The 26050-nt window shown below is 34.2% G+C and overlaps 2 protein-coding genes across 3 annotated transcripts in view; both read right to left on the bottom strand.

Annotated features, from left to right (window-relative positions):
* The window catches only part of LOC140450416 (uncharacterized), a 743391-nt gene extending 740600 nt beyond the window's left edge, over positions 1-2791 (bottom strand). The window contains exon 1 of one of the 2 annotated variants that reach the window (XM_072544040.1): positions 2465-2791. The gene's annotated coding sequence lies outside the window, so the exon portion shown is untranslated. The remainder of the gene's footprint in view (positions 1-2464) is intronic. The other variant, XM_072544042.1, reaches the window with a different exon arrangement.
* Positions 2792-7459: 4668 nt separating this feature from the next.
* Galk (N-acetylgalactosamine kinase) overlaps positions 7460-26050 on the bottom strand; it is a 207879-nt gene continuing 189288 nt past the window's right edge. Inside the window, exons 7-8 of the mRNA XM_072544039.1 lie at positions 19322-19463; positions 7460-9564 (exon numbers count right to left, since the gene is read on the bottom strand). Of these exons, the coding sequence (XP_072400140.1) occupies positions 9351-9564; positions 19322-19463 (356 nt within the window). The 3' untranslated portion in view covers positions 7460-9350. The remainder of the gene's footprint in view (positions 9565-19321; positions 19464-26050) is intronic.

Raw genomic sequence — 26050 nt, 5'->3', positions numbered from 1 at the left:
TAAACAAAGTGTAAGCTTTGCATTTATTTCTTTGTTATACTTGAGTGACCCGCATAAGTTTAAGTGAAAGCCACAGACAATTGAACGGTGGTTTTTTCAAAATACATTAATGCAGTGATTAAAGACAATAGAAGGGATTATAGAAAGTGGTTTTTGTTAGTTTTTAAGAATTATAGAAAAATATTATTTGTAAATAAGTTTTAGGAAATCTTATAATTATAGGTAAAAATTTGTTTGTTATCTAAATGAAAAAATGGGGGAATTGTGACAAGTTTTGATTGGCGGAGATTGAAAGGTATGTAGGAATGAAAGTGTAGCTAGATTTAGGAGAGAGAAAAGAGTTCAGTTGGTTTCCAAGTCTGTGAGAGGAACGGTGATTGTTCTCTGGCGGTTCCTGAAATGTAGCAAGCAGTTGTGGAATGTTAGTGAGTTTTTGTGGAGTTGGTGTATCTGACAGAAGCTGAAGCAGCAAAATATTGTAAGTCATATTTCTCTACTTATATTCCAAGAGTCACTGTTCAGGCCAACGAGAGATTCAGTTTATCGTAAAGAGAAGATATTCCAAGAGTCATTTTTCACTCGGGCCAACGAGAGATTCAGTTTATCGAGAGGAGAAAGGCTATCATAATTTAAATGATTTGTGCTTTTGAAGGAGATCATTAAGGACGATATACTTGCAACAATCTGTGTAAGATTGCTGTTTACATAGGGAGCGGTTGAGAGGAGATAATATAGTCTACAAGGAACAAGGATTTGGACCACTCATCATCAGAGAGAGATATTTTTGTTTTCTGCAGTTTTTTTTTCTTTTATTGATAACACAATTTTTACTCGTAATTTAGAAAGGATATAAATATTTTGATTAGGAGAGTTAGAATAGTTTGGGATTTTGATTTTTCACTTAATATTGTTTGTACCATAAATTTTGATTGTTCACGTACGGAGAACAAAATTTTGAGAATCCTTATATGAGATTTGTTTATTGAAAACTTTTGAGTGTGAATTATTTCATTATTTTTATTTCAATATATAGTGTTAGATCATATGTGTTTTTTATTATTCCGGTATTCTCTGGACCTTACCTTTCACATGTAATAGCATAGATATTGAAGCACTAATTTAACCCTGAGATAAAAGAATTAAAAATTGTGATAGAGTCATAATCATATCATTTAAATAATTTTAATTAATCAAAAAAATTAATTAGCTAATTATTGCTTGGCGCACCAAGACTTTAAATATCACAATAATATATATATATATATATATATATATATATATATATATATATATATATATATATATATATAACTGTAAAATATCCAAATTAAATATTGGTATACAGCGGGAGAGAAAAAGGAGAATATCCAATTTCAGGAGTTAGAATAGTCATCCACGAGAAATTTGAAAAAAAAAATAGATGATAGGTAATTGCCCACAGAATACTCTAAATTACACTCAAAATGGATAATAGTAAAATATATTTATTATCAGTATATGCTCCATATATGCTCCGTAAATGGCCTTAGCATCGTGAATTTAATCCCATTGAACATATATGGGGATTATGCATAACTTAATACGATAATTACATTGGACGTAACGCTTATAGTGGAGCAGCAGTTTTAAAAACATGGCAAGAAGCATTGAATACTGCTACTCCTGCAATTTAGGAAAAAAGTGTGCGAAAATATAAAAACTTGAACTATAGAAGAATGTTGGATACATTAAAATCGCATAGAAGCAATTAACTCCGTGAATATTTACAATTCAAATTAAGATACCGAAGACAGTGATTATGAGTATGGATAATAAGAAAAGTTTTGAGTGTTATTGTTATTATTTCTACTATTATTAGTAAATACTTACCACTACAATATTGAGAAACAATAGAATTTGTAATTTTTTTCTATGTTTGCACTAAAATAAAAGTAAAGTTCGTGTAACGTTCTGGCTTAGGTTTTTAGGTCGCTCAAGCGCTTCTAACATGACTTAATGACTACTTTCGTAGCCGGGACCGACGACTTTAGGTGCCCTCTGAAGCACGGTGACAGCTCAGTTAAATTAGAAATTAAAAATTTTGTCGGTACCGGGATACGAACCCGGGCCCTCCAGTTAAGCTAGTAATATAACCACTGAGCTGTGGTTGCCACCTATTTTTGCACTAATAATTGTATATATTTATCTAGATTAATGTTAATACATTATCCGTTAAAACCGAATATTTGCTTGTCTTCGATTCTCTGTTTTGTGATTTATTTTAAATTGAAATAAATATTTAAATGATATTGCTCCAGTGTCGATAACCTCGGTAGTTAAGACACAATAAATAAAGAAATAAAATTTAATATTTTGTTAGAGTAAAAGTTAAAAATGTAAGACACGAAATAATTCCAACAAAACATAAAAGCGTTGATTGAATAACCCAAATTTGGGTTATTCAATCAACGATAAAAGTACTTACATTAATACCAACCATTCATCAAGTATCACATTTTAAGAACGCTTATTTTTGTTTTCGATCCATAAACCGATAAATTGTTACAAACAACGATCACAAAGCCGATGTACACACCGTACAGTGTCCAACGTCAACTTCTTTTGCCATTCTTAACACATTTTGCAACATTCCATAAACTAAAATGTATGTGAAATAACGAGAAACCGATCTAATCGCAAAATGTAACAAAAAAAAATAAAAACCCGATCGCGATAAATTTCAATATAGGTTGACTGAGTAATTGTCTTGTTTTACTATTATTAGCGAGGTAATAACATAAGAAGTCCTAGAGGTGGTGAGTAGCCGCGTCTAGCTAACAAAACGGTCAGTATTTCACACAAAAAAGTGTGTGTACATGAGCATAGGCGTTCAAGATATTTTAATATGGGTTATATGATAAATTTCTATAAAACAGAAATAATTTTAAAAATTTTATTATATATATATATATATATATATATATATATATATATATATATATATATATATATATATATATATATATATATATATATATATATATCGGTACCTCGGAGGTAAAGGACACTATGTCCATTTTCTTACTTTTTCAGGAGAGCAGTTTTAAAATTTTTTTTAATTTGTAATCAGTAAATACTCAAATGTTTCTTATATTTAACCAAGATTAATATATTATTATTGTGGTGTGTATAATCCTTTTTCATTCCATGAAGTGTTATATATCTGAGGTTTACCGTTCTTTATTTAAAATTTTTTTAAAAATGTTTAGTTGGATATAGTGTTATTTACCTCTAACAACTTTTTTAAATAAGATGGCATTGCATGTTAAAGTCTTTACGAAAGACACAATACAAACACATTAAACAGCCTATACCATAAACGCATGACAAACTGACGGAACAAAAGGCAGTAGTGCAATTAAGTCATTGTATTTTTGTTTTGTAATTAGTAATGGTATTACTGAGACTTGATTTAATGGGGCGGTAAACGTTACTTGCTGTCTTCGATATCTCATGAAGTCCATGATATCGTTCATACATATTTTGATTATTGAAATCGGCCTTATAAAAGAACTTTCCAATGTGTTCTTGTTGGACTTGTAGGAAAACACATGTTGACAGTAAAACAGGGTCTTTATTAACATTTTTTTTCTACTTACAACAGGAGGATTAGATGACAATTTCTTATCGAACAGCGTTTTGAAGTTTTTAAAATCTGCAAGTTCCATATTGTGCACTGTATATTTACCTGATGTTTGCCTAACTAGTTGTTGCCAGTCCCATGGTGTTAAAATGGCCAAATTGGAGACTTTCTTTCTTTTTCTTTCGATTAAAGCATAAACAGTGTCTACTTCCATATGTGTGTGCCCTTTCAGTAAAAACTTTTGAGTGATCGTCTTTATTTGCAGTATCCAAAAACAGCACATTATAATACTTATATTTTTATTTTGTCTATAGCAGTTATCGGTCCAAAGAGTGATGTCCTCTACTTGACTACCTGGAATTGTATTGTCAGCCCATTTCAAAATTGACGAGGCAATTTCATTTGCACCTCGAGCCCCTTTCGATTCGTCCCACATTATACATTGTACAGAAGAATCACTGGCATCATGTAATGTAAAATTTAATGTCCAAAGCTTCCTTTTGTAGAAACTAATACAATTGTTTGTTAGTGGTGAAGGCAAACATTTTTGCAAATCACCAGAGAGTACTTTGTATTTTGGTGACTCTTTAGCTATTATAAAGTCCAATTGTTTTAAGTTATACCGAGTTTTAGATTCAATTAGGTGAGCATCATGATCAGCCTGTACACTGGTTAGTTCATCTGCAGTAAGATTATTTTTTAATTGAGCGGTGAATGTACTGCATGTGTCGCAAATGTCTCTTTAGGGCGGTTTAAACGACAACTTGAAGTCTTTATTAAAAATATCTGCGTACAACCACTTTTTTGTTCTGAGCTTTGGATCTACATGTCTTTCATTGCATTCATCAATGTACAGTTGATACATCTTTTCTATTGTAAGTTCTGTGCCCAGATAATCCCTCTTACTCCTTTCTCTGGAATAATGACTCTCGTATTTTGGGAATGATTTAATATGTTGATGTATACTATTTATGGTTTGGGTAGGAGTTTTATTGGTTGGCGTGTGTCTATCTCTTTGATCAGATTTTATTAAACCTCCTTGCTCAATTTTTTTCGACATATTTACTACTACTAAATTAGATATACAAAGTGTGTTTAAAAAAACATAACCTTGCACACCTTCAATAGCTGATTGTTCACTGTAAAATGGTAGTGTAGTGTATTATTTTTAGATTTGGTAGAATTTAGATTCTTTTTTTCTTGATCGAAGAGTAGGTTGGATGTCGATACATGAGAAGATAAATTGATTTTTAAGATCTAAAACGTTTGGCTCAGTCCAGTATGAGTTGAAAATTTTTTGTCTTTCGTATTCTGGCAATCTTTTAGAGCATTTCATGCGACACATGCAAGGAGACTTTAAGATTTTTGCAGTCATGTCTTTCCCTCTTTTACTGAGATACTCTTTCCCACCAGCTATTTTTCGTTTGCGAACATTACAGGCCCAATTTTGTGCATTTACTACAAGTTTTTTACCTTTTTGTTTGCACTTAGCTATATTGTGTACCTTTCTTTTAACACTTTTCTCTTCTTTTAGAATAACTTCATTATGTTCATTGAAATTGCCTGCATCACTGCTTAGGGATAAATCGTCCTGAAGAAGATTTTTTTTATTGCCCCACTAATCGTAGAAGCAATAATAGCTTTCTCTTTTACCTTTGTTTTCGCTGGTTTACTTATACGTCTTATATCTTAGTCGTCCGATTCTGAGCTTTCACCACTTAGAGGCGCATAGATTTTATCAATATCCGAATTTTCATCTACACACAAATTATCATTTCCGTTCACTTCTTTTTTATAACGAATATATTATATCAACCCAGCTAAAAGAAGGACTTGAATCGTGTTTTATTATAATTTATGAAAATATTTTAATTTAAAAATAATGTTACAAAATAAAAAACTTAGACACGACTTTAAATTATTATGTTTAATTTCAAATCGAGAGCTGTCATTCGTTTCTCGTAAAGTGTAGCACAAAACTGTATTGAGTTGTGACATACTAGAATAAATAAAACACACTGGAAAAATTAAAAATTTAATTTGAAATTAATACAAAACGAATAACTTTTACAGTAAACAAGTGTGGAATTTAAATATATGTATTATAATTCGAAACTGCTAAAATAATAGTATTTTGTCATATCTCCATTATTAAAAAATTCTTCAAACATTTTGGACATTAACTTAACCGTCTCTCTGGTTATTAAATTTATTAGATACAGTTCTTTGTTGTTAAATACATACGTTGTTAATAATAAAAATAATATTTATCTAAACACATTTTTGAACGTTATTTTTTTTATTTAGATTTAGTGCAATTCCGTTATCTGTGAGGGCAACAATGAATTGTTTCACGAACCATTGTCTCCAGTCTGAACCAGAGATATATTAATAGTGTCCTAAGAAATAAATTGTATGAAGCCATGGATGAATTCCACATCCCCGATAAACTGATAAGATTGGTTAAGGCATAAAGTTATTTGCAAAGTCGAAATACAGGGCGAACAATCACAGGCATGTGAAACGCATGTTGAGCTGCGACAGGGAGATGCGCTGGCGTGTCTCCTTTTCAACATAGCCCTGGAAAAGGCGGTCAGGGATGCCCAAAGAGACAACAGAGGAAACATTTTTAATAAATTATCCCAAATTTATATATGGGTCGGAGACATGGACCATTTCCAAGGCAGATGAAAATCTCCTGCTTATATTTGAACGAAGGATCCTGAGAAGAATATTCGGTGGCATCTGTGAAAATGATGTTTGGAGATGGAGGTACAACTACGAGATATATCACAGATATAAACATATATTTGGTGGTAAAGACGTAGTATACTTTATAAAAATAGGAAGACTAAGATGGGCAGGACATCTGGCAAGATCACAGCAGAACAACCCTCCTAGAAGAATCCTTATGTCACAACCTGTGGGAAGTAGAAGTAGGGGTAGGCCAAAACTCAGATGGAGGGATGGTGTAGATGAGGAGGAAAGACAAATGGCACAGCAAACTGGCAACAGTTGGAAATGGATAGAACTGACTGGCGTAATAGACTTGGAAAAGTCGAGGCTCTTTTGTAGGGCTGTAGCACCACTGATGATGATGAAAAATTGACAGTGCGATGAATTAGCGGCATTTAGTTATATGTGCCATGAAACAACAAGTGAAAGACTGAATATGACAGTTTGTTTTGTGTTAATTTTTAATTGGACTTTACCTTTATTTTTTAATCAGGTAAATTTCTATATCAAAAACAATAGAAAACCATAACATTTATATTTCTATTATAGAAATTATTTATTACATATTATTCTTTATATATATATATATATATATATATATATATATATATATATATATATATATATATACATTAAAATCTACATTATTTTGATTTTTTGGTTTCCATTTTATTGAACTCTTTATCTAAAAACAATAAACGTGAGTAAATCTTATTTTTGTAGTTGATCTTAGATTTCTCGTTTATTGTTTTCTCTGTTTCAAAGATAAAAGCCATCTGAAGAAACACTCTGTTGAAATAATTGTTTTAAATTACTAATGCCTTTTCTTCTATGTAATTTATTCATTTCAATCCAAAATAGTTTATAGTATTCCTTGAACAAATTATAATTTGCAATACATTGGTCAGTCATCAAGGCGTTTAAAGGACCATACATCCTCCCACAAAAGTGATTCGAAGAAATATCCAGATAGGTGTAGTTTAGCTATGCACGTTAACCAAAACGATCACATAATGACCCATTATGCTCTATAAGCCATTAATACAGTACTCTTCGGTACTAACCAAAACTTCAAATAGGTAAATAAATAAAAAAACTAAATCAAATAAAAAAAACCATTTATTTATAATAAAATTAATTTACAAAATTTAGCTCTTAATACAGAAATAATTACAACTTTTAATGCCCACAAAATATACCTTCACCGAAAATCATTAATTATTGATTGAATTGCCAGTTTATCATATATTTTAAAAAAATTGATATGTAAGTTCATTTTAAGAATTTACCATAAAAACAAATACCAGTACAAGTTCTTTCAAATTTCTCAAGGTGAAACCAAGCATACGACTTTGACTTGTCGTTTTCCAAGATATCCGACGGCTTTATACTAGAAATAGTAGTGTCCTCGGTTCTCTACATAATCTATATGAGTAGCTTTCCAATATTTCATCATCCATTCATTTACGGTACTACTGTATATAGATGAGTACTATTCTTAGTAAAAATAGACCCAGCAGTATTCAATCACTCTTAACGTCAAATGCACTTGGTTAAAAGTTGAAGTTTAAAAGATAAATTATGGTCAAAACTTTGGGAGCAAAAATTATATATTTACCAGTACTGCTTTTCGTAAATTTTTGGTTTCGAATTAGAGCTGGATGGGTAGGTAATAGCCTAAAAGTTGGAAAGTGAATGCTTTTCTTGAAAGGTGTATATCTCATATTATGGCCTTCTATTAAACCAGTTGATCTCTTTTTCTGGGTTCACTTTTAAAGAATACAATTACAGTAAGCATTTGTAAAGTGTTAAAATGTGTCTCTGATTCAGGTTACCCCAGTTATTAGTAAAGAGAGAAAATTTGCAAATCGCTTGTTATTCTATGGTTAATCGCGAAGGTGAATATCTTGAAATAAGAAGCTTTTTTTTTATAATGTAGTTTAAATTATAACTTAAATACGGGTTTAAAAATAAATTTAATTGACTTTGATGAATTGGAACATATTTTCCGATAATGTTCCCCTGAGCTAGATATCAAGATCCTAAGCCGGTATGAGACGGCGAGTCTGAGCTCTGTGGTATTCCACGGGGTACAATCTAAGAAGCGAAGCTTTTATTCCTGTTAAGGAGATTCCCAATTACTAATAAACATGTCATTTTGATTTAGACAAAAAAAGAACATATATAAGTAAGGTATAACCAAATAAACATTCGCAGATCAACAGACAACATGACGTAAGTACTGAAGCTTATGTTATTAACGGTAGACTTGTGGATTGAACATGAATCGTCAAATCACCAGAGAGCCAGAACTTTTTTATCATATGGAGAGAACTGCACTGCTTGAGAATGCTGTCTCCGATCCCGAAGTGTAACATCATCGTACTCTAGAGATGCATGGAAGATGTATGTCTGAGAGAACTGGCGAAATCTGGGGACATAAAGTATTTGCATAATATGAGAACAGAAATAAGTAAGAGAAATGAATGACGGTGAGAGAGTCCAAAAATAAAAATGTAGAGAAAACAAGCAATAAGGCGACCCGGTCGCGAAATCTTTTACCACAAATAAGTCTTAATAATCTCAATCGAAATCTTACAGTATTTATATATTACAGTATATACAGTATAGTTACAGTATAATATTTTGTTGTCGTCCAAGTCTTAAATAGAAAAAAGACAGAAACAATTAAGTGGAGTGATTGTAGATGCAATTGATGGGATCCCCCGTCGTATGGTAACGGGCATAATCACTAGTTTAAAATCAACTTGTAAATATTAGCTATAAACTATTTATAAAACTCTTTTAATGATTAATGTCAAGATAACGTTATATGCCAAATTCATTGTAGTTTCATAAATCTCTCCCTAGAAATATTTTCCAAGAAAAATATTGTCTTTTTCTAGTGACAGTAAATGGGACGAGGTATTAAAACACAACTGTGAGTATATTTCCTTTCGAAATGACAATTCAATCAATAACAAAAACATTCTCAAACATAAATACACGCTCCTCCCCGGGGAGAAGTAGCAAAGAGGATTGATTGAAAGCCTTCGGTAACTCCCAACTCCTTATAATAGTTTTCTTTCAGGAAATCCGTGTACTTCTCGACGTTTTCTGGGGACAAGAGGGAAACCGCACATCCGCCCCACCCGGCTCCTGTCAATCTTGTGCCTAAAGTATACTGTTTGGATATCTCCACTAACCTAATAAAATAAAAGACAACTTAGTTATTCGGATCCACATTAAATAATAAATACATTTGATTGTTACGTAACTTTAAAATTTAAGTTGGGATGGGAGTATCAGGAACAGGATAAATTTGTTAAATAATTATCTTTAGAGGGTAAGGATACTGTCCGATTTTCCAAAAATCGATTTCGTTTTATTGGCTTAAAAAAGGATAAGAAACTTTTAGAGGAAAAAAAAGTTTTATATCTTTAAGAATTATTTTTTTGAGAATCGATCGAGCAATCGAAGTGTGAACACGCTATCAGTTATAGCAATTAGTGATAATTGAATTTTTAATTTTACCAAGTTTAAAATAATTATTCATAATTTTTTATCTACTTATAGTTAATTTTCCTAATCAAATAAGTATGTAGTGATAAGTAGTAGTGAGTGCAGTCTCTTTGCATCTTTAAAACTAAAGTAAGATGCACAATTATTATTTTATTTTGAAGTAAATAAACAATCTACTAAAGTAAGAAATAAAAACAAAGACAGGTTTCTTATTAATTAGTTTTCGTGCCTCTTATCAGTCTGATTTGCTTCATGGCAGGTCCGGCCTGAGGGGGTACAAATAGTTATTTGGAAATAATGGAACTTCAAAATAATGCTGCAATTATTACTGTCAACAATACTAACAATCAACAACAAAGTTACTCAAGAGCTCTTACCCAACCGAAATTCCCTTTAAAAAATCAAGCTATAATTTTCAACTCCCTTAATGGAATAAAACTAGAAGAATATCTTATATCCATCGGAACGAAAATTAGTCCGAAAAATATACTTTTCTCGTCTAGGATATCTAACAATAGAATATGTGTTTATCTATCCAGTGTGGCAAAGGTCGATGAATTCATGAACACTGACAATGGAATAATTACAGTAAATTCAGAACAAATTCAAACTCGCAGATTCATTACTCCAAGCCAACGCTTATTATTATCTAATGTGTGTCCATCTATCCCACATGATTGTATAGAACAAGAACTCCGAGAACAAGGCTATAACTTAGTATCTCCTTTAAATTTTCTCAGAATTGGGACAACCAACCCTGAGTATAAACACATTCTTAGTTTTCGTCGTTACATCTATATATCACCTCCCAACAATACGGTCCCAGACTCGATTTTATTATCTCATGATAACATATCATATCGTATTTTTTTGTTTCATGAAAGCCAGCTGTGTTCAAAGTGTAATCAAACAGGTCATTTCTCAAACAATTGCTTAACTGCAGTAAGTCAAGAGCCTACAAACAATACCAACATCCCTACCTCACCAAATGAAATCCCTATCATGACAACTGTACAAGTAAATGAAAAATCTTCACCTTCCCAACCTCTAACCCATAACATAGCACCAAATACACAAAATAATAATAACGATATAGATAAACAACCAACCACAGACATCTACGCCTTCCCCAAAAATAAAGGAATCAGAAAATGTACAACAAACAGGTTCCAAACGCAGTATTACAGACGTAATAACACCTCCTCCGTCCTCACAAACTGAAGTTACATTTTTAGTACCAACTACGCAGAGAAAGAAGAAATCCAAAACTGATACTGAAGAAGAATCATGCTTGCCCAAAACACATGAACCAAAATCTAATGAAATACTGCCGTTACTGGAACCAACTAGGAAAATATTCGAAGAAGAATCGCTTAAACTCAGTTTTGATGAAATCGTCGATTTCTTTGTAAATGTGAAAGGAAACACAGATCCGTTAAGCTTAGTTAAAACATATACCGAGAATGTTCATGATTTTTTGAACCTATTAGCTAAAATTCATCCCTATTACAAAGACCGAAGTATGAAAAACAGAAGCACGAGAATAAGACGTAAGATTATGAAGCAACTAAAAATGGATCCGATAGCAATGAAGATATATCTAGAAGAAGAATCCGACACCTCTGTCCATTCAGCGTAAAGTACATAGTAAATAGAAGCAATGGCGTCCATAATACAATGGAACGTAAACGGTTTCTTCAGCCGTTACGAAATGCTAAAGCATATTATCTCTGAAATCAACCCAATGATACTTTGTTTACAAGAAACCAACTTTAAGGATTCTAGCCATGCATTCAAGTTTCAAAAATACTCAAACTTTTTCAAACACAGACAAAACGCTGATATAGCCAGTGGAGGGGTTGCTATTTACGTCGATAAACAATATGAAGCCCAGCAAATTACAAATCAACACACATAGCTTTGAAGCAGTAGCGATTACAGTAAACATGAAACAAACAATCAATATTTGCAACATATATTTACCTCCTGATCAAATTATAGTCCAAGAAGATTTTGATAATCTACTGCAACAAATCCCCAGCCCCCGCATTATTTTAGGCGATTTTAATTCACACAATCCTATGCGGGGTTCAACAAAAACTAACGCTAGAGGCAAGATTGTGGAATTTTGTATGACCTCACAAAATCTTAATTTGTTAAACGATGGTAGACCCACCAGATTTAGCATTCAAACGGGTAGTCAGTCGGCCATCGACATATCTTTATGTGATCCAATGTTATCCCCAACACTAGAATGGGACGTTATCCCGTACCTATACGGAAGTGACCACTATCCCATTAAAATTACGTTTCCACAACAAAAAAATAACAATATTACCACAACCCCATCGAAATGGAATACAAAAAATGCAGACTGGGAGAACTTTACAAAATATATACAAAATGAAATAAACAACATAAAAGATATTACTCTTAATGACATAGATAAAGACCTAGATACCTTCATATCAATAATTAAAAAAGCAGCAGAAAATCATATTGGAAAAACAAAAACACTAAAATATCATAAACCTTTACCATGGTGGACCACAGAATTCAAAGAAGCCGTAAAAACGTATAAAAGAGCCTTCAATAGGTATAATCATCACAAAACTAGTGAAAATATGGTAGAATACAAAAAACGTCGAGCAGAAGCTAGATATATTCTCAAAAAATGCAGGAAAACATCATGGCAAAAATTCGTTGCAAGTATAAATAGTTCTACCCTAGCAAGTAAAGTGTGGCAAAATATAAGGAAAATATCTGGAAAAAAATGTTCAAATAAAATACCTTTCCTGGCAAAAGATAACAAAATTATAAGCGACCGAAAAGAAATTGCGGAGCTATTCGCCGGTGAATTTGAGTCAAATTCAAGTAACGATAACTATTCACCGGAATTTAAGCTCAAGAAACAAAGCATAGAAAAAACGAAGTTGGAATACTACTCTCAAGATGATAATATACTAAATGTGCCAATTACAATGCAAGAACTAAGGGATGCCCTAATGTCAACTAAAAACTCCGCTCCAGGTCCAGACGGCATACCATTAATTTTTTTGTTAAACCTACCAGAAAGTGGAATGTCTTGGCTGCTAAAATTATACAATTTTATATGGACAAATCAGGTCTTTCCATCTGTATGGTCGGACAGCATTATAATTCCTCTGCTCAAGCCCAACAAAGACAGAACAAAGGTAGACTCGTACCGTCCTATATCACTCACTAATGTATCCTGCAAAGTTCTAGAAAAAATTATAAACAAAAGACTATTGTAGTACTTAGAACAAGAAAAACATTTAATTCCACAGCAAAGTGGCTTCCGTCAAAATAGATCATGCGTAGATAATCTATTAGATTTAGAATCAGAGATACACGAGGGTTTTGCAACTAATCAAGAAACCATCGCAGTGTTTTTCGATATTACCAAGGCGTACGATACAGTTTGGAGGTTTAACATTATATCAAAATTACACAAATGGGGAATCAGGGGTAATATGCTAAGATTCATAGAAAACTTTCTTCAGTCAAGAGCTTTCTCTGTGCGCGCCGATAATTCCACTTCAACAAAAAGAATTCAGGAAAACGGAACACCTCAGGGATCAGTTATGAGCCCAAGTCTCTTTCTTGTCGCTATCAACGATATACTGGATCATTGCTCCCCGCTAGTTAAGGGAAGACTATATGCCGATGATCTGGTTCTATTTGCAAAGGGCAAGAATATAAAAATGTTTCAAAAACACTTACAAGAATCCATTTACAAACTAGAGATATGGTCTACAACAGTAGGTGTACAATTCTCCACACTAAAAACAAGATGCATGATTTTCTCAAGAAGGCACCGGATGCAAAGAACTACACTAAAGCTGTGTGGCAAGCCGCTGGCATTCTCAGACAAAATTAATTTTCTCGGAATGGTATTCGACCAAAAACTAACATGGAAACATCATATTTCAGAAATAAAAAAGTCTTGCCAAAGTGGATTAAACGTAATGAAAACATTATCAAATAAAAAATGGGGAACCGACGAAACCACATTATTAAATATTTATGTCACTTGTTAGATCAAAAATAGATTATGGGGCTATTGTATATGACTCGGCTAAAAAACACGTTACCAATCAACTTGAAATCATTCAAAACACAGCACTTCGGATCACCACAGGTGCATTTAGAACCACACCCGTTAAGAATCTCCAATGTCTTACAGGAGAACCACCTCTTACCCTACGAAGGAAGTATCTAAGCCTTTCGTATGCATCTTCAGTTGCCAGTAACAAATTCCACCCAGTGTTTCGAAATACATTTACGGACCGGTATCTAGAAGCTTATAAAAAAAGTAAGTTCGATCCACCTTTCTATGAAAGAGTCCGAAGAAATTTAAAAGATCTGCAACTGCAAATTCCTGACCTCTATCCTTCAAATCTAAAAACTCCCCCTCCCTGGTTAATCATGATTCCCGAGATCAATACGACACTACTCCAATATCACAAATCAGGGACATCACCAAATGTAATCAGACAGTCATTTTTAAAAGAACTCGAGACTTGCGGGGAAAGTTTTTGCATTTATACAGATGCCTCCAAATCTGCAAACGACGTAGGAGCAGCATTTGTCACTCCACATGCATCCTTCCAATTTAAATTAAGGTCGGACACCTCTATATACTCAGCAGAGTTATATGCAATATTACAAGCCCTCATTCATATCAAAAGTACAAAACAGTCTTCCTCCGTCATTATCTCAGATTCTCTAAACTCGTTAACAACAATTGATCAACTATTCACTAAGAACCCTATAGCCTTACTTATCAAGAACGAACTTGCATCCTTACAAGAAACTGGTTCCGAAGTCAAATTTATATGGGTTCCATCTCACATGGGAATACAAGGTAATGAAAAAGCAGACCTCCAAGCAAGGGAAGCTTACAAAAACGATCATGCTACAATAGTGTCAAAGACTATTTCCAGTGATATAAAACAGTTCGTCAAAGAAAAAGTGATCAGTGCGTGGCAAAATGAGTGGAATTTATCGGAATCTAAACTAAAAGAAATTAAATCGACAGTGAGTCCGTGGCGCCTAGTGAACTTAAAAAGAGCTGATCAAGTCAAAATCTCTCGACTTCGATTAGGTCATACCAACATTACACATAAGTACCTAATGAATAAGGAAGATATTCCAGTGTGTGAATACTGTCAAATCAACATTACTGTTAAACACCTCCTAACAGAATGTGGAAAATATACAGTCAACAGACAAAATAACAATATTTCCAACAATTTAAAAACAGTATTAGGTGAACATTTAAACATCAAAGACTTAATTAATTTTCTTAAAGATACATCTTTATATAATTTAATCTAATGTAAAAACTAATGTCGCTAATGACCCAAGTGGTTGAAGCGACTATTTTCTTTGTAAATAAAAAAAAAAGAATTATTTTTGATTGACATTTGAATATCTTTCCAAAGCGTGTTGAACTACTAGGAAATGCTCATTTATGGTACTTAGATACATATTGAAAGAGTGTGCCCTAATGACTTTCCTTTTTATTTCTACCTTGTATCTTCTTCTTCATGTACAGCTTATTCCTAAAAAAAACTGATACGACTCTTAAAGCGTATTTTATAGAAAATTGAGCACTGTATTTTGAAGGATAAATACTTATTATTTACATACTCTCTATATACAAAGGTTGTATACAGAAGATCAGTAAGACTTGACTTCTGGACTATATGCACTAATGTCTTGCAAAATAGGTCTCTCACTTTGATGTATCTAATCCAATACTCTTTTTAACCATGGATTATCTGCTTGGGCGTCTTGTAGCTGTTGAAGGGGCAAAGTCATTCTTCTAAGTTTTTCTTCTAATTTAAGACAGTGATTTGATTAGAATTTGCACTGCATAGCCGTCTTGACTGAGCATCAGCATTTAGTTGATTTTTTCCAGCCAGGTGTTTGATCTGTTCTAGCTTTCTGACTGTTTTATTATTTTCTTGCAATTTACGGCGAATGTGACCTACGTCGCCACCATTCCAACATCCAGTTTCGCGTCTCTTCGGCATCGTGTTACAAACTACTTTCCGTACGATTTCCTCCAGACGTTTTTCGTGTTTTTCGTTGCTCTCTTCAGAGGTTCGTACTTGATAGCTCCGTGAAGTTCAACTAGCTGTTTCGTGTTCCAAGGCAATGGCGAACACTTCATCTAAAACTTTCGGTCTTGCTAGTCGTAAAGCTTTCTGTAGTTCATTGTCTCTCAACCCATTGACGAAGGTATCTACAGTAATTTCTTCCAAAATATTGTCTGGTACCTCCGGATAAACCAATCGCGCTATACGAGCAACATCTGCTTCAAATTCTTGCAAATTCTCACTTGCTCATTAAATTCTACTTCTTATTTATATTTTATACACTTTTTATAGACAAGCATCTCCGTAACGTTTGTCTAGTCGAGTAAACAAGTTCTGGTAATATTTTTCTTGACCCTTAGGAATTGATCTTAGGATATCCGCAGCATCACCTCGTAAAGCAGCAGTCAAGAAAACATCTTTTTCTTGTTCTGTCCAATGATTGGCTGTTGCAGTAGCTTCAAATTGCAAGGTATATGGACAAAGAAGACTTTCCATCAAATGATGGCAATTTAAATACCATATGATGTGTCGGTTCGTCTCTAGGTGATTCTTCTTTCACTACCAGATCTAAAACTACTGCATTAACTAGTGGTAGCACTTTTGTCTTAGTTATCATGGTCTCTAATTGTTTGATTTTCTCTTCTACCTTATCGAATGTTCTAGAAACTTCTTCTAATTTCTCATTGTTCTGACTACATACTTCTTCGAATCTTCTAGAAACATTTTCGAGTTTCTCGTCGTTTTATCTAGCTACTTCTTTAATAATTTGAGACGTTTCATCGAATCTTTTGGAAACATTCTCGAATTTATCATCATTTTTTCTAGAACTGTCCTCGATCATTTGCGAGACATTTTCAAATTTCTTATCATTTTTTCTAGAAGTTTCATTGATCATTTGAGAAACATTTTTTATTTTTTATGTCAATTTTTCGCTGTATTACTTATTATCATTCTACCACAATTTTTTAACATTTTAACATTTCTCCCCCACAAATACTGCAAGAATCCAATACTTTGGTTTCAAGTCAAGCTCTACATACACAAAATGTTTTAGTTGCTGCTCCGATTCTGACAACTGTCAATTTGTCTCCATTAGTTATTAAAAACTCAACTCCAGTACCGCCTTCTTGCGGTGTGCCAGAGGAATTGGCAAACATACCTTCCCCATGTCGTATACAAATTGAAGGTATCTCTCAAACTGAAACTTTAAATGCTGTAAATATACGACAGATTAATAAACTCTCTATTCAAGCTCAGAATATATTCACTCCCACTTTCTTACATTTGAATAGAATTCCAGCACAAAAATCTATCGCCAAATTGCAATACCTTGTGAAAAAGGTAGTATACCTGTCGATTTTTTAAAAATTATCCCTCCTCAGAATAAGTCCATACTTCCTCCACTAATACACGAAAATCAAATACTCCTCTCACAGCCTCGTACTGACACGGCTGCCATCAAAGTTCTCTTAAGACAAACTGTTCATAATCATACCATTCCACAATCTAATTCATTAGATTCATTCGAACCTGCCTTTTCTTCTGTTACCGTTGCCCTAACGTTCGTTAGGGCTCTATACCTATAGCAGTGACTATACCGTTCTGAAGAGACCTAAGGAGGTCGAAATACGTATCAGCGGTTGTCGCTGCACTGTAGCGAAACAAAAATCTAATACCGTCATTCTATATAAAATTCCATTTCCCATATGCCTGACACTTCCACTGCTTGTATGGGATATGCTACTACGACAAAGTAGTAGTAAGTGGAACATCGCTACTGATCCTTTAAGGGCAGGTATATTTTATACTAATCAAAGATGAAGAGACTGACCCACTCCTCTGGCCTCTGGCAAAATTATTCGAATTGCTCACAGACAAGGCTCCTCTTGCTCAAATAGATGTATCTAGACCTAATAGCGAATACCTTGGGTATCCTTGGGTAATCACAATTTTACAATCATTCCCTACTCCAACCCTTCCTATTCCATTTCAACTCCCGCTCCTTTAGAAATACAGACAGTTGTAAGATAGCAATAGAAAAAAGAATCAACCTATTGCTGGGAACAGACGTTCTCTCTTGCCTGTTACGTATCGCTTGGAACAGACGCTCTCTCTTCCCTGTTGACTATCGTTAGTAACAGAGGTATTATCTCTACTGTTGCCTGCCGCTAACAACAGACATTATCTCTCTCGCTTATAGTTATGCGAAAAATTTCGCAAATACTGTTTTCAATCATATACAGACGCAAATGTGCTCTATCTAGTGACCTCAGTGTTAGTACCGCGAGACACGTGTTCAGAAACCGGTACCCGGACAGATTCGGCGTATGAAAAACAACCGCGAGTGTAAGCCTGTCAATACCGCGAGTGTGTGGAGCAAAAATATTGGTAAGACTTTGTATAAACTTAATTCGCTATAATCTGTATAACCTTTTACCACACATCGTAATTTATTTTGAACCAGCCCTATATAATTAAGTCCTCATACACTGAAATTATGTTCATAATTTCACATATGTACACCCTTTTTGTACAGAAATTTTTTATAGAATCAATTTGTTTCTTTTTTTGTTTATTCTCTTATTTACCTCAGTTAAATTAATGAGTTAAGATTTTTAAAACGAAGCGCGTACGGTCCTGATTTCTCAGTCTATGGCAAAACTACGACACACCTACCACTGTGCCGATATGAGCGATATCCAATCCAAATCAGCGTCTCTCTAGTGCTGTTTGATCTAGAATTTTAAAGTTATTTGCTCATATCTATTAAAGTGATCATAAAATGGAGCAATTGGTGATTCAAGGAAGAAATCAGAGTCGGCGCAAACGCGGCAGATCTCCACAGGGATGGGCAGATATCACGAAAAAGCAGTATACTGAGTACATGTAACAGATGACCGTAACCAGTGGAAAACTATCATTCACCAGACTATTCGAGCTGCCGAAGCTCAATAATGAATTACAACACTTCTGCCAAGATGTTAATGACTATGATGATGAATACAATATGTTGAGGTAATGTTTTTCGTTTTCATTATAATAATTTTGAACGAGCCGATACGGAGATATTTTCAAGATCATAGCCGTTAGAAAATCCACAAGATCTACTAAATTTCCTTGAACTTTTTTAATGTACCTCTATAATCAAACTTTACTTTGACGATTGCGATATATTTGATGCCTATATATTTTAGAATAGATTTTATTTAGTTTATATAAACATTTGTATAACATTAATTCAATTTTTGTACATAATATCTACCCTAAAAGGACCCTAAACCCTAACCCTTGTTGGTAGGTAATAATCACTGACCTGTCTAATTGTGGATGACTACACTCATAAAGATCCCTTAGGCTTTCGTGACTCTCTGACATAAGACGACCTAATACTGGCAAAACTTCGTCTCCGCCGGACTGCATGCACGTCTCGATGAAAGTTTTCACCCTGAGCGCTTCTGCAAATAAAAAATAAAACAACTTCAAATGGGGATATTAATTATTACAGAGGGTATAAATAGAGGGACTAATTATTTCTCGGACAGCTAAACACGACTGACGTGATGGATGTTCCAAAGTTTTAGGTTTGATTTATATGTGCACGTGTTTAAGTGAGTCATTTGTTACGACCACAAGCAGTTACGGGGAATAATATTTCATCGAAAAAATGTTCATATACGGAAAGGACAATAATTTATCACATTTAGAGATGAGCTTATGTTTGTCGGATACTATGGAGAAACAAAATATAAAATTAACCCTTATCCAAGCAAGGTCCCTTATCCGAGACGCCAATTCTATTATCATAAACTGATAAAAAAAATTTTATTGAATTTTATGCACTACTGAACTTATTTAGAAGTATGTTTCCTTCAACATAGTCATGAGCTATTTAAAATATTCATTATCATTTTTGCAATTATTGCGTTGAAAGAATTTTGTCACGTAAAGGGGCAACACGGGCATGTCGGACCCTATTTGTATTTATACCGAAAATCTAAATCTTTGTTACCGAAGTTAATCTAGTAGTCAGGTAATAATTTTATGGATTATCTAAACCCATGGTATAAAGAATAACAGGTATGATCCTCCCGAGTGCGAAATTGGGACCAGTTCGCGCATGACGTCACAATGAGAGTGATTTTAAATGTTCCCCGTAAGAACGTCGGCGCTCGGAACCCAATTAATTTTTATGGCAATAAAAAGCATTTTATAGATTAATAGAGTTTTTATTGAACTATTTCGGATTTATTGAAATATAGGAGTTTTATTATTTTGATTAAAAAAATTAATAACTAATACAGTGAACAAAAATAAATCTGTAAAATAAATTTGTGAATTTTATTTAAATTTTTTTTTGTATTCTTAGCTTTTTAATCCTACAGAGGTAACCTTCGTAAATTTACAAGCTCTATTTTGATTGGCTTGTCTTATTTGGCGCAGGCCCAACGAGGGGATCGAGTCCTCGCTCGTCTAGTTGCACATAAAACACAAGGTTTTAAGTTACAATTTTCTTTAATTTTCTTTTATTTCCCATATCTTCTTGAAGTGTTAGGTTTAATTTTTTAATTCTAAAATACATGCGAGATTTAAAGAGATTGTGTAATTATCTGTTCCATAATCCTCTTCAACTCTTTTGGAAACCCTTTCCTGCCTTTTAAGTTGATTCATGAATAAACTTTTTAAGTGTGGCAGATGAAAAGAAACAGCATCACCTTTTAGCTTAGGTGCTTTCTTTGATTCGTATTGCAGCAAATTTCTTTCAGTCTTTCGGCTTAAAGTGTTTTGAAAAAATCCCTGAGGTTTTAGTATTAAATTTGTCCTCACGGCAAGAAGCAATAACCCACAGTTTTTCCACCACCGAGTCCTTAAGAAAACCATAAAATCTACCAGATTTATCTGCATTTCTTTTCTGAGTATCAGTCAAACAATCAGATACTGCACAACGCATTTTATGTTTAGCTTATAAATTATTTCTAGCGAAAGTCCCTAAAAAATACAGGAGACGTATGAGTATGATTGAGTATTAAGTACAGGCTCAATAATAATTAAACATTTCTCTCTCTCTCTCTCTCTCTCTCTCTCTCGCTCTCCAATGGTGCTACAGCCCACATCGAGCCTTGGCCTCTTTAAAACTATGCATCCAACCTTGCCGGTCCCGCCCCGATCTTCTCCAGGTTCTTACGTCTAACAAATTTTACGCGTCCGCTTATCCCTCCGTCCGGCTCGCGGAGATAAGAATACGGCCGGGGACAGAAAGCCCTGCCTGTCGTAAGAGGCGACTAATGGGTAGGAATAGGGAGGTGGAGAGCCGTCGCTTGAGGTGTCGGGTTGGTAGAAATGCACACGATCGCTTCGGCGACACGGTCACCGGTCTACATTCCTAGTATCCGAGACGAAACTCTCGTGGGACCACTCTACTCCCATTCCAAAAGAGCCTGGTGAGGTTGAACGAGCTGGGCCCGTACATACCTCTCCTGACCTTGTGTCAGGCGTGGTGTGGGTGCCCCGGCACGTACCCACCGGGAGATCCAAGAGTGGTAGAGGAGAGATCCTCGGTGGCGACCTGTCTACGTGCGAGGTGAAAATTCCTCCGCCTGCCGAACCTATCCGCCCGTGGTGTGGGAATAATGGGTAGGTTAGGTACTCGCAACACAGGTACTACGGGGAGGGTGAAGCCCCCACGCGGTGTGACTTGCACACGCTGCGTGGCACCTTCATTTTGGAGTCAGACTCGTAGGGGCAGAGGTTTTACTATGGGAGTATGTCGCGAGATAGGTAGCCCAGGGTCCTGCCAGGTCTTTATACTTGGAGGGCACGCACTTCAGCAATGCCACTTTATCCTCCCACCTTTTTTGTGGCCTTTCTTTTGGTCATGCGCCCTGTATTTTACTATCTAGGGCTCTTTTTGGCAATCTTCCAGTTTCCATTCTCACTACATGACCAGCCCATTTAAATCTCTTAAGTTTAACGAATTTTAAGATGGGTGTCTCTTTGAACAGTTGGTAGAGTTCATGGTTGTACCTGGATCTCCATTCTCCGTTTTCGTTAATAATTTCAAATATCTTCCTTAGGACTTTTTCTTCGAAGACTTCCAGTTTTCGTTTTGTGTCTTCCATAACATACTATTGGTCTGATAATAGTCTTGTAGACCCCGATTTTCGATCTCCAGTGTGTGTTTTTGGAGCGGAACACATGGGTGAGTGAAAAGTAAGCTTTGTTTTCCTTTACTATTATTCTTCTGCAACATAGATAAGAAGTTATAAGCTTAAGAGTGATACCTCTGATTCCACAGTAATTTAATTTATGGAGTAAAATGTCGTGTGAAACGCAGTCAAAAGCCTTCGGACAAGTCACAAAAAGTGAGTTTGACTTTAGCAAGTCATATTGTGAGTTGCTAAAGTAATTATTTGACTTATAATAGAAATAAAATTGTTGTTTGATAACCATTTTATTCCTCTTCTTCTTCTACTTCTTGGAGATCTTTCGATCTGTTTAATTCTGAAGCTGTCTCTGATTAATTTCCTGGGAGGTAGATTGCCAACTATCCCTACATCTTTTAGGTGGTCTTCCGGGGGGTCATGAACCGGGCGGGTTGTTTTCTAGGGAAATTTTTGGGAGTCCATTCTCATCCATTCGTCTTACATGATTGTACCATATCCTCTTACACTGCCTTCCCCATCTCACAATATCTTGAATTTTGCACTGCTCTCTGAAGTATGTATTTCTCACCCTATCTCTTCTTGTTTTGCCCACTATTGTTGTTCTTAGGGTTTTCATTTTGGCAAACCTTTGCATCTGTTTCGTTTTGTTGGTATCTTCGCGCACTTCTATGCCATATGTCATGATCAGTCGTATGCAAGTCTTGTAGATTTTAATTTTACTATCTGTGCGCATATACGGATTTGACCAGACTATCTTCCGCAGACGTCCGCAGATGCTTTGTTGATCTGACTCCTTAGGTCCTTTACTGAGTCGTGTATGCTTGATCTATCTATGCCCAGATATCTGAATTGCATCACCTGTTCTCTGGGGTTGTTCTCAACCAGTAACTTACTAAAAGCGATTCTTTTGATATTGCCATACATTTAGTTTTGTTGGTAGAAATGGTCATATTTAGTAGGCGGCTTATTTGAAAAAACTTAAAGAGCTGTCTCTGAAGATCATCTTCTAATTCGGCAATAATTGCTGCATCATCTGCGTAACACACCATACCAATTCTTTTGTTGCCCATTCTGTATCCGAGATTGAGAGATGTTACTTTGTTTCATCGTTGATCATCGAAATGCATCAACCAAGCAGCAGAAGAAGCAATTGGAAAGCGGAAAATTAACACGAGGGCGATAGACCACACCAAACCGTCGTTTTGTCAAAAGGTAAAAGAACTCTCTGAATTAAAACGCAAATGCTACATTTTCAATCACTTTCCCATAAGTAGAAATAATGGTTATGGGTCTGTAATTGTCAGTTTTTGAGAAATCACCTTTTTTGTAGATAGGTGGTACTTTTGAGTATTTTAGTACTTCCGGAAATAATCCAGTTGATAGAATTAAAGTAATAACATTAGTGAAAAGTGTTAAAACTATTTGGTAAATTTTTTTTAAATTTTGCTATTAATTTCGTCAACGTCCCTACAATTAGAATTACTAAAAGACTTTATTATTTGAAAGACCTCTTCTTCCACAACGGATGAAAGAAAAAGGACTAGCTCGGAGAAGGATAATTTTTATAATTGAAGAGGACATCGACATTAATAGTGGGAAGAGATTATATTCTCTGCAATTATTGTAGTAAAAAATTAATTTATTTCGTCTGGATGTAAAGCAGCTTGTACCCAACTGGATCTTGTAATGTTTCTTTCGAAATTTACTATTTTTCAGCAGTATCCAGGTTTATTATTGGAATTAGCAATAAAATCACAGTAAGCTGACTTTTTGGCATTTTGTAAGTGCCGATTATATTCAAATTTTTGTTGTTTAAATACTTTGAACAAATCGGGATTCCTAGTGGAATGTCCTCACTTTCTTGACTTCGGTGCTAGCTGCTATTTTTGCATTCAGCTTACGTCTTATTTTCAACAATCAAGAAAAGCTCGTCAAGTCTAACACATATTTAGAGCAACTGCTGGGCGTAAAAGATATTCGGAAGCTTTGATTTTCGGCCCCTATAGCAACATAATATAACAGATCTCCTTAATAAAACATCGTTATCAATGATAAGTTTTTTCTTTAATTTTAACAGTTACTCTTGCAATAAAAATAAAAAAATACTAAAATATACTCTAATTTTAAGATTAAATATAGGCGAGGCGTGTTATTCACAGCAGCTGTTTTAATAAAATCTAAAATATCTGAGATACGATTTTCATTTTGTAGAATTTACTGTTTCTTTATTGTTCAATAAAACCTATTCGACTGTAAATATCGCACTTCAAGTCATACTAGCCGCAAAGCCATTGTCATCAGTTATAGTGTCGGCGTTCTCCATTAACTCCATGCCCACTCCTTTTCCTTTTTTGTATTTTATATCCCAAATGTTACTCTATACAATTTAAAGTGACCCTTTCGCTTAATTTATTTGCAACAAATGAGATTAATTACTCTGTAGTGGCTATCGGCCGCAATTCCGTTCTTTTTCGAGTTCACTGCGTTATCTTTGTGGGAGGTTATATCGATTTATAAATAAAATACTAGTAAAAATGAGTATTTTCCTAAATTTCAAATTTATTTTTACTGATACTTTTTTAATGTAATGACTGTCCTGGGAAACTAGAAATGCTATTATGGAAAAAGGAGTCAAAACCCCATAATTCCTTCATCCATTCAACAACAAACATTAGTCTGCATGCACGATAATATGGAAGAAGGTGTTTAATAATTACATAACTTCTTCATTTGTTTAACACTTTTACTCCTGGGCCTATTTATCTGCATAAATTGTCACAGTATGGCCACTTTTTTTTCATGTCCTTGAATAAAATGCTCTATATATGTGTGTGTTAATTCATATAATGACATTTTTTGTATTTAAAAATGGCTTTGTAGGGTGTGTTTATTTTTGATGCACGCAGTTCACCTAGACGACTTTTCATAATGTCATTTTCCATAGCCTATATGTATTGAAATTGATACAAATTATTTATGAAACTTTATTAAGAAAAAACATAAGCAAACATCTAAACAAATTATTGTAAATATACATTATGTCCCGAAACAAAATTCGAAGATTTCGAATTGTCGAAACCAAATTCAGATTTTTGTTTTAATCTGTGCCTTCTAAGAATTGCAAGGCAAAACAGACGTTGATAAATATGTAATTAGAGAAATGGGAAATCTAAAATTGCATTCCACAATATATCTCCTCAACTAAGCAACAATCCTTGGCGAATTGGTTTCTAGTACTCATAAAGAGTATACCGAAATAAAAGGAAAGACAGTTAAAATTTGATTCCACGTATAGTGCCTTTGTATATCCGCTTATACGTATTTCATCCTAAAAAGAATCTTTGGAGCGGCTATTTGCAGATGCTCTGAACGAGAAAACAATCTTTCCTGTCGTTATAAAAGCAACGCTAAAATGGCTTCGATATCGACGCACTAGCGACAACTGATAATAAATCCATTTATTATCAGATTTATTATCGGATGTCCCTATTGCGTCCATATCGAAGCCATTTTAGCGTTGCTTCTATTACGACAGGAAAGATTGTTTTCACGTTCAGAGCATCTGTAAATAGCCGCTCCGAAGATTCTTTTTAGGATAAAATACGTATAAGTGGATATACAGAGGCACTATACGTAAAATCAAATACTATTCACTGTCTTTCCATACATTATGTGTTTTAAAAAAACAAATGTTACAAATAATTTCTTTTTCTCTACATCCAGTACCAGTACACCTATTGTTGCACTATTTGGAATTCTTAGATGCATGTGCGCGACCAAAGGATTTTGTCAGTGTACTGTAACATATAAATCTGAATAATTAAATTCACAATCACTTATTTCGCTAAAATTTTCAGCCAGATGTTCAAATTCGTGTAAAG

The sequence above is a fragment of the Diabrotica undecimpunctata genome, chromosome 9 (genome assembly GCF_040954645.1).
Source record: "Diabrotica undecimpunctata isolate CICGRU chromosome 9, icDiaUnde3, whole genome shotgun sequence".
NCBI classification, from domain to species: domain Eukaryota; kingdom Metazoa; phylum Arthropoda; class Insecta; order Coleoptera; family Chrysomelidae; genus Diabrotica; species Diabrotica undecimpunctata.
Note: the sequence above shows the minus strand (reverse complement) of the source record. Positions and strands in the feature narration are given on the sequence as shown.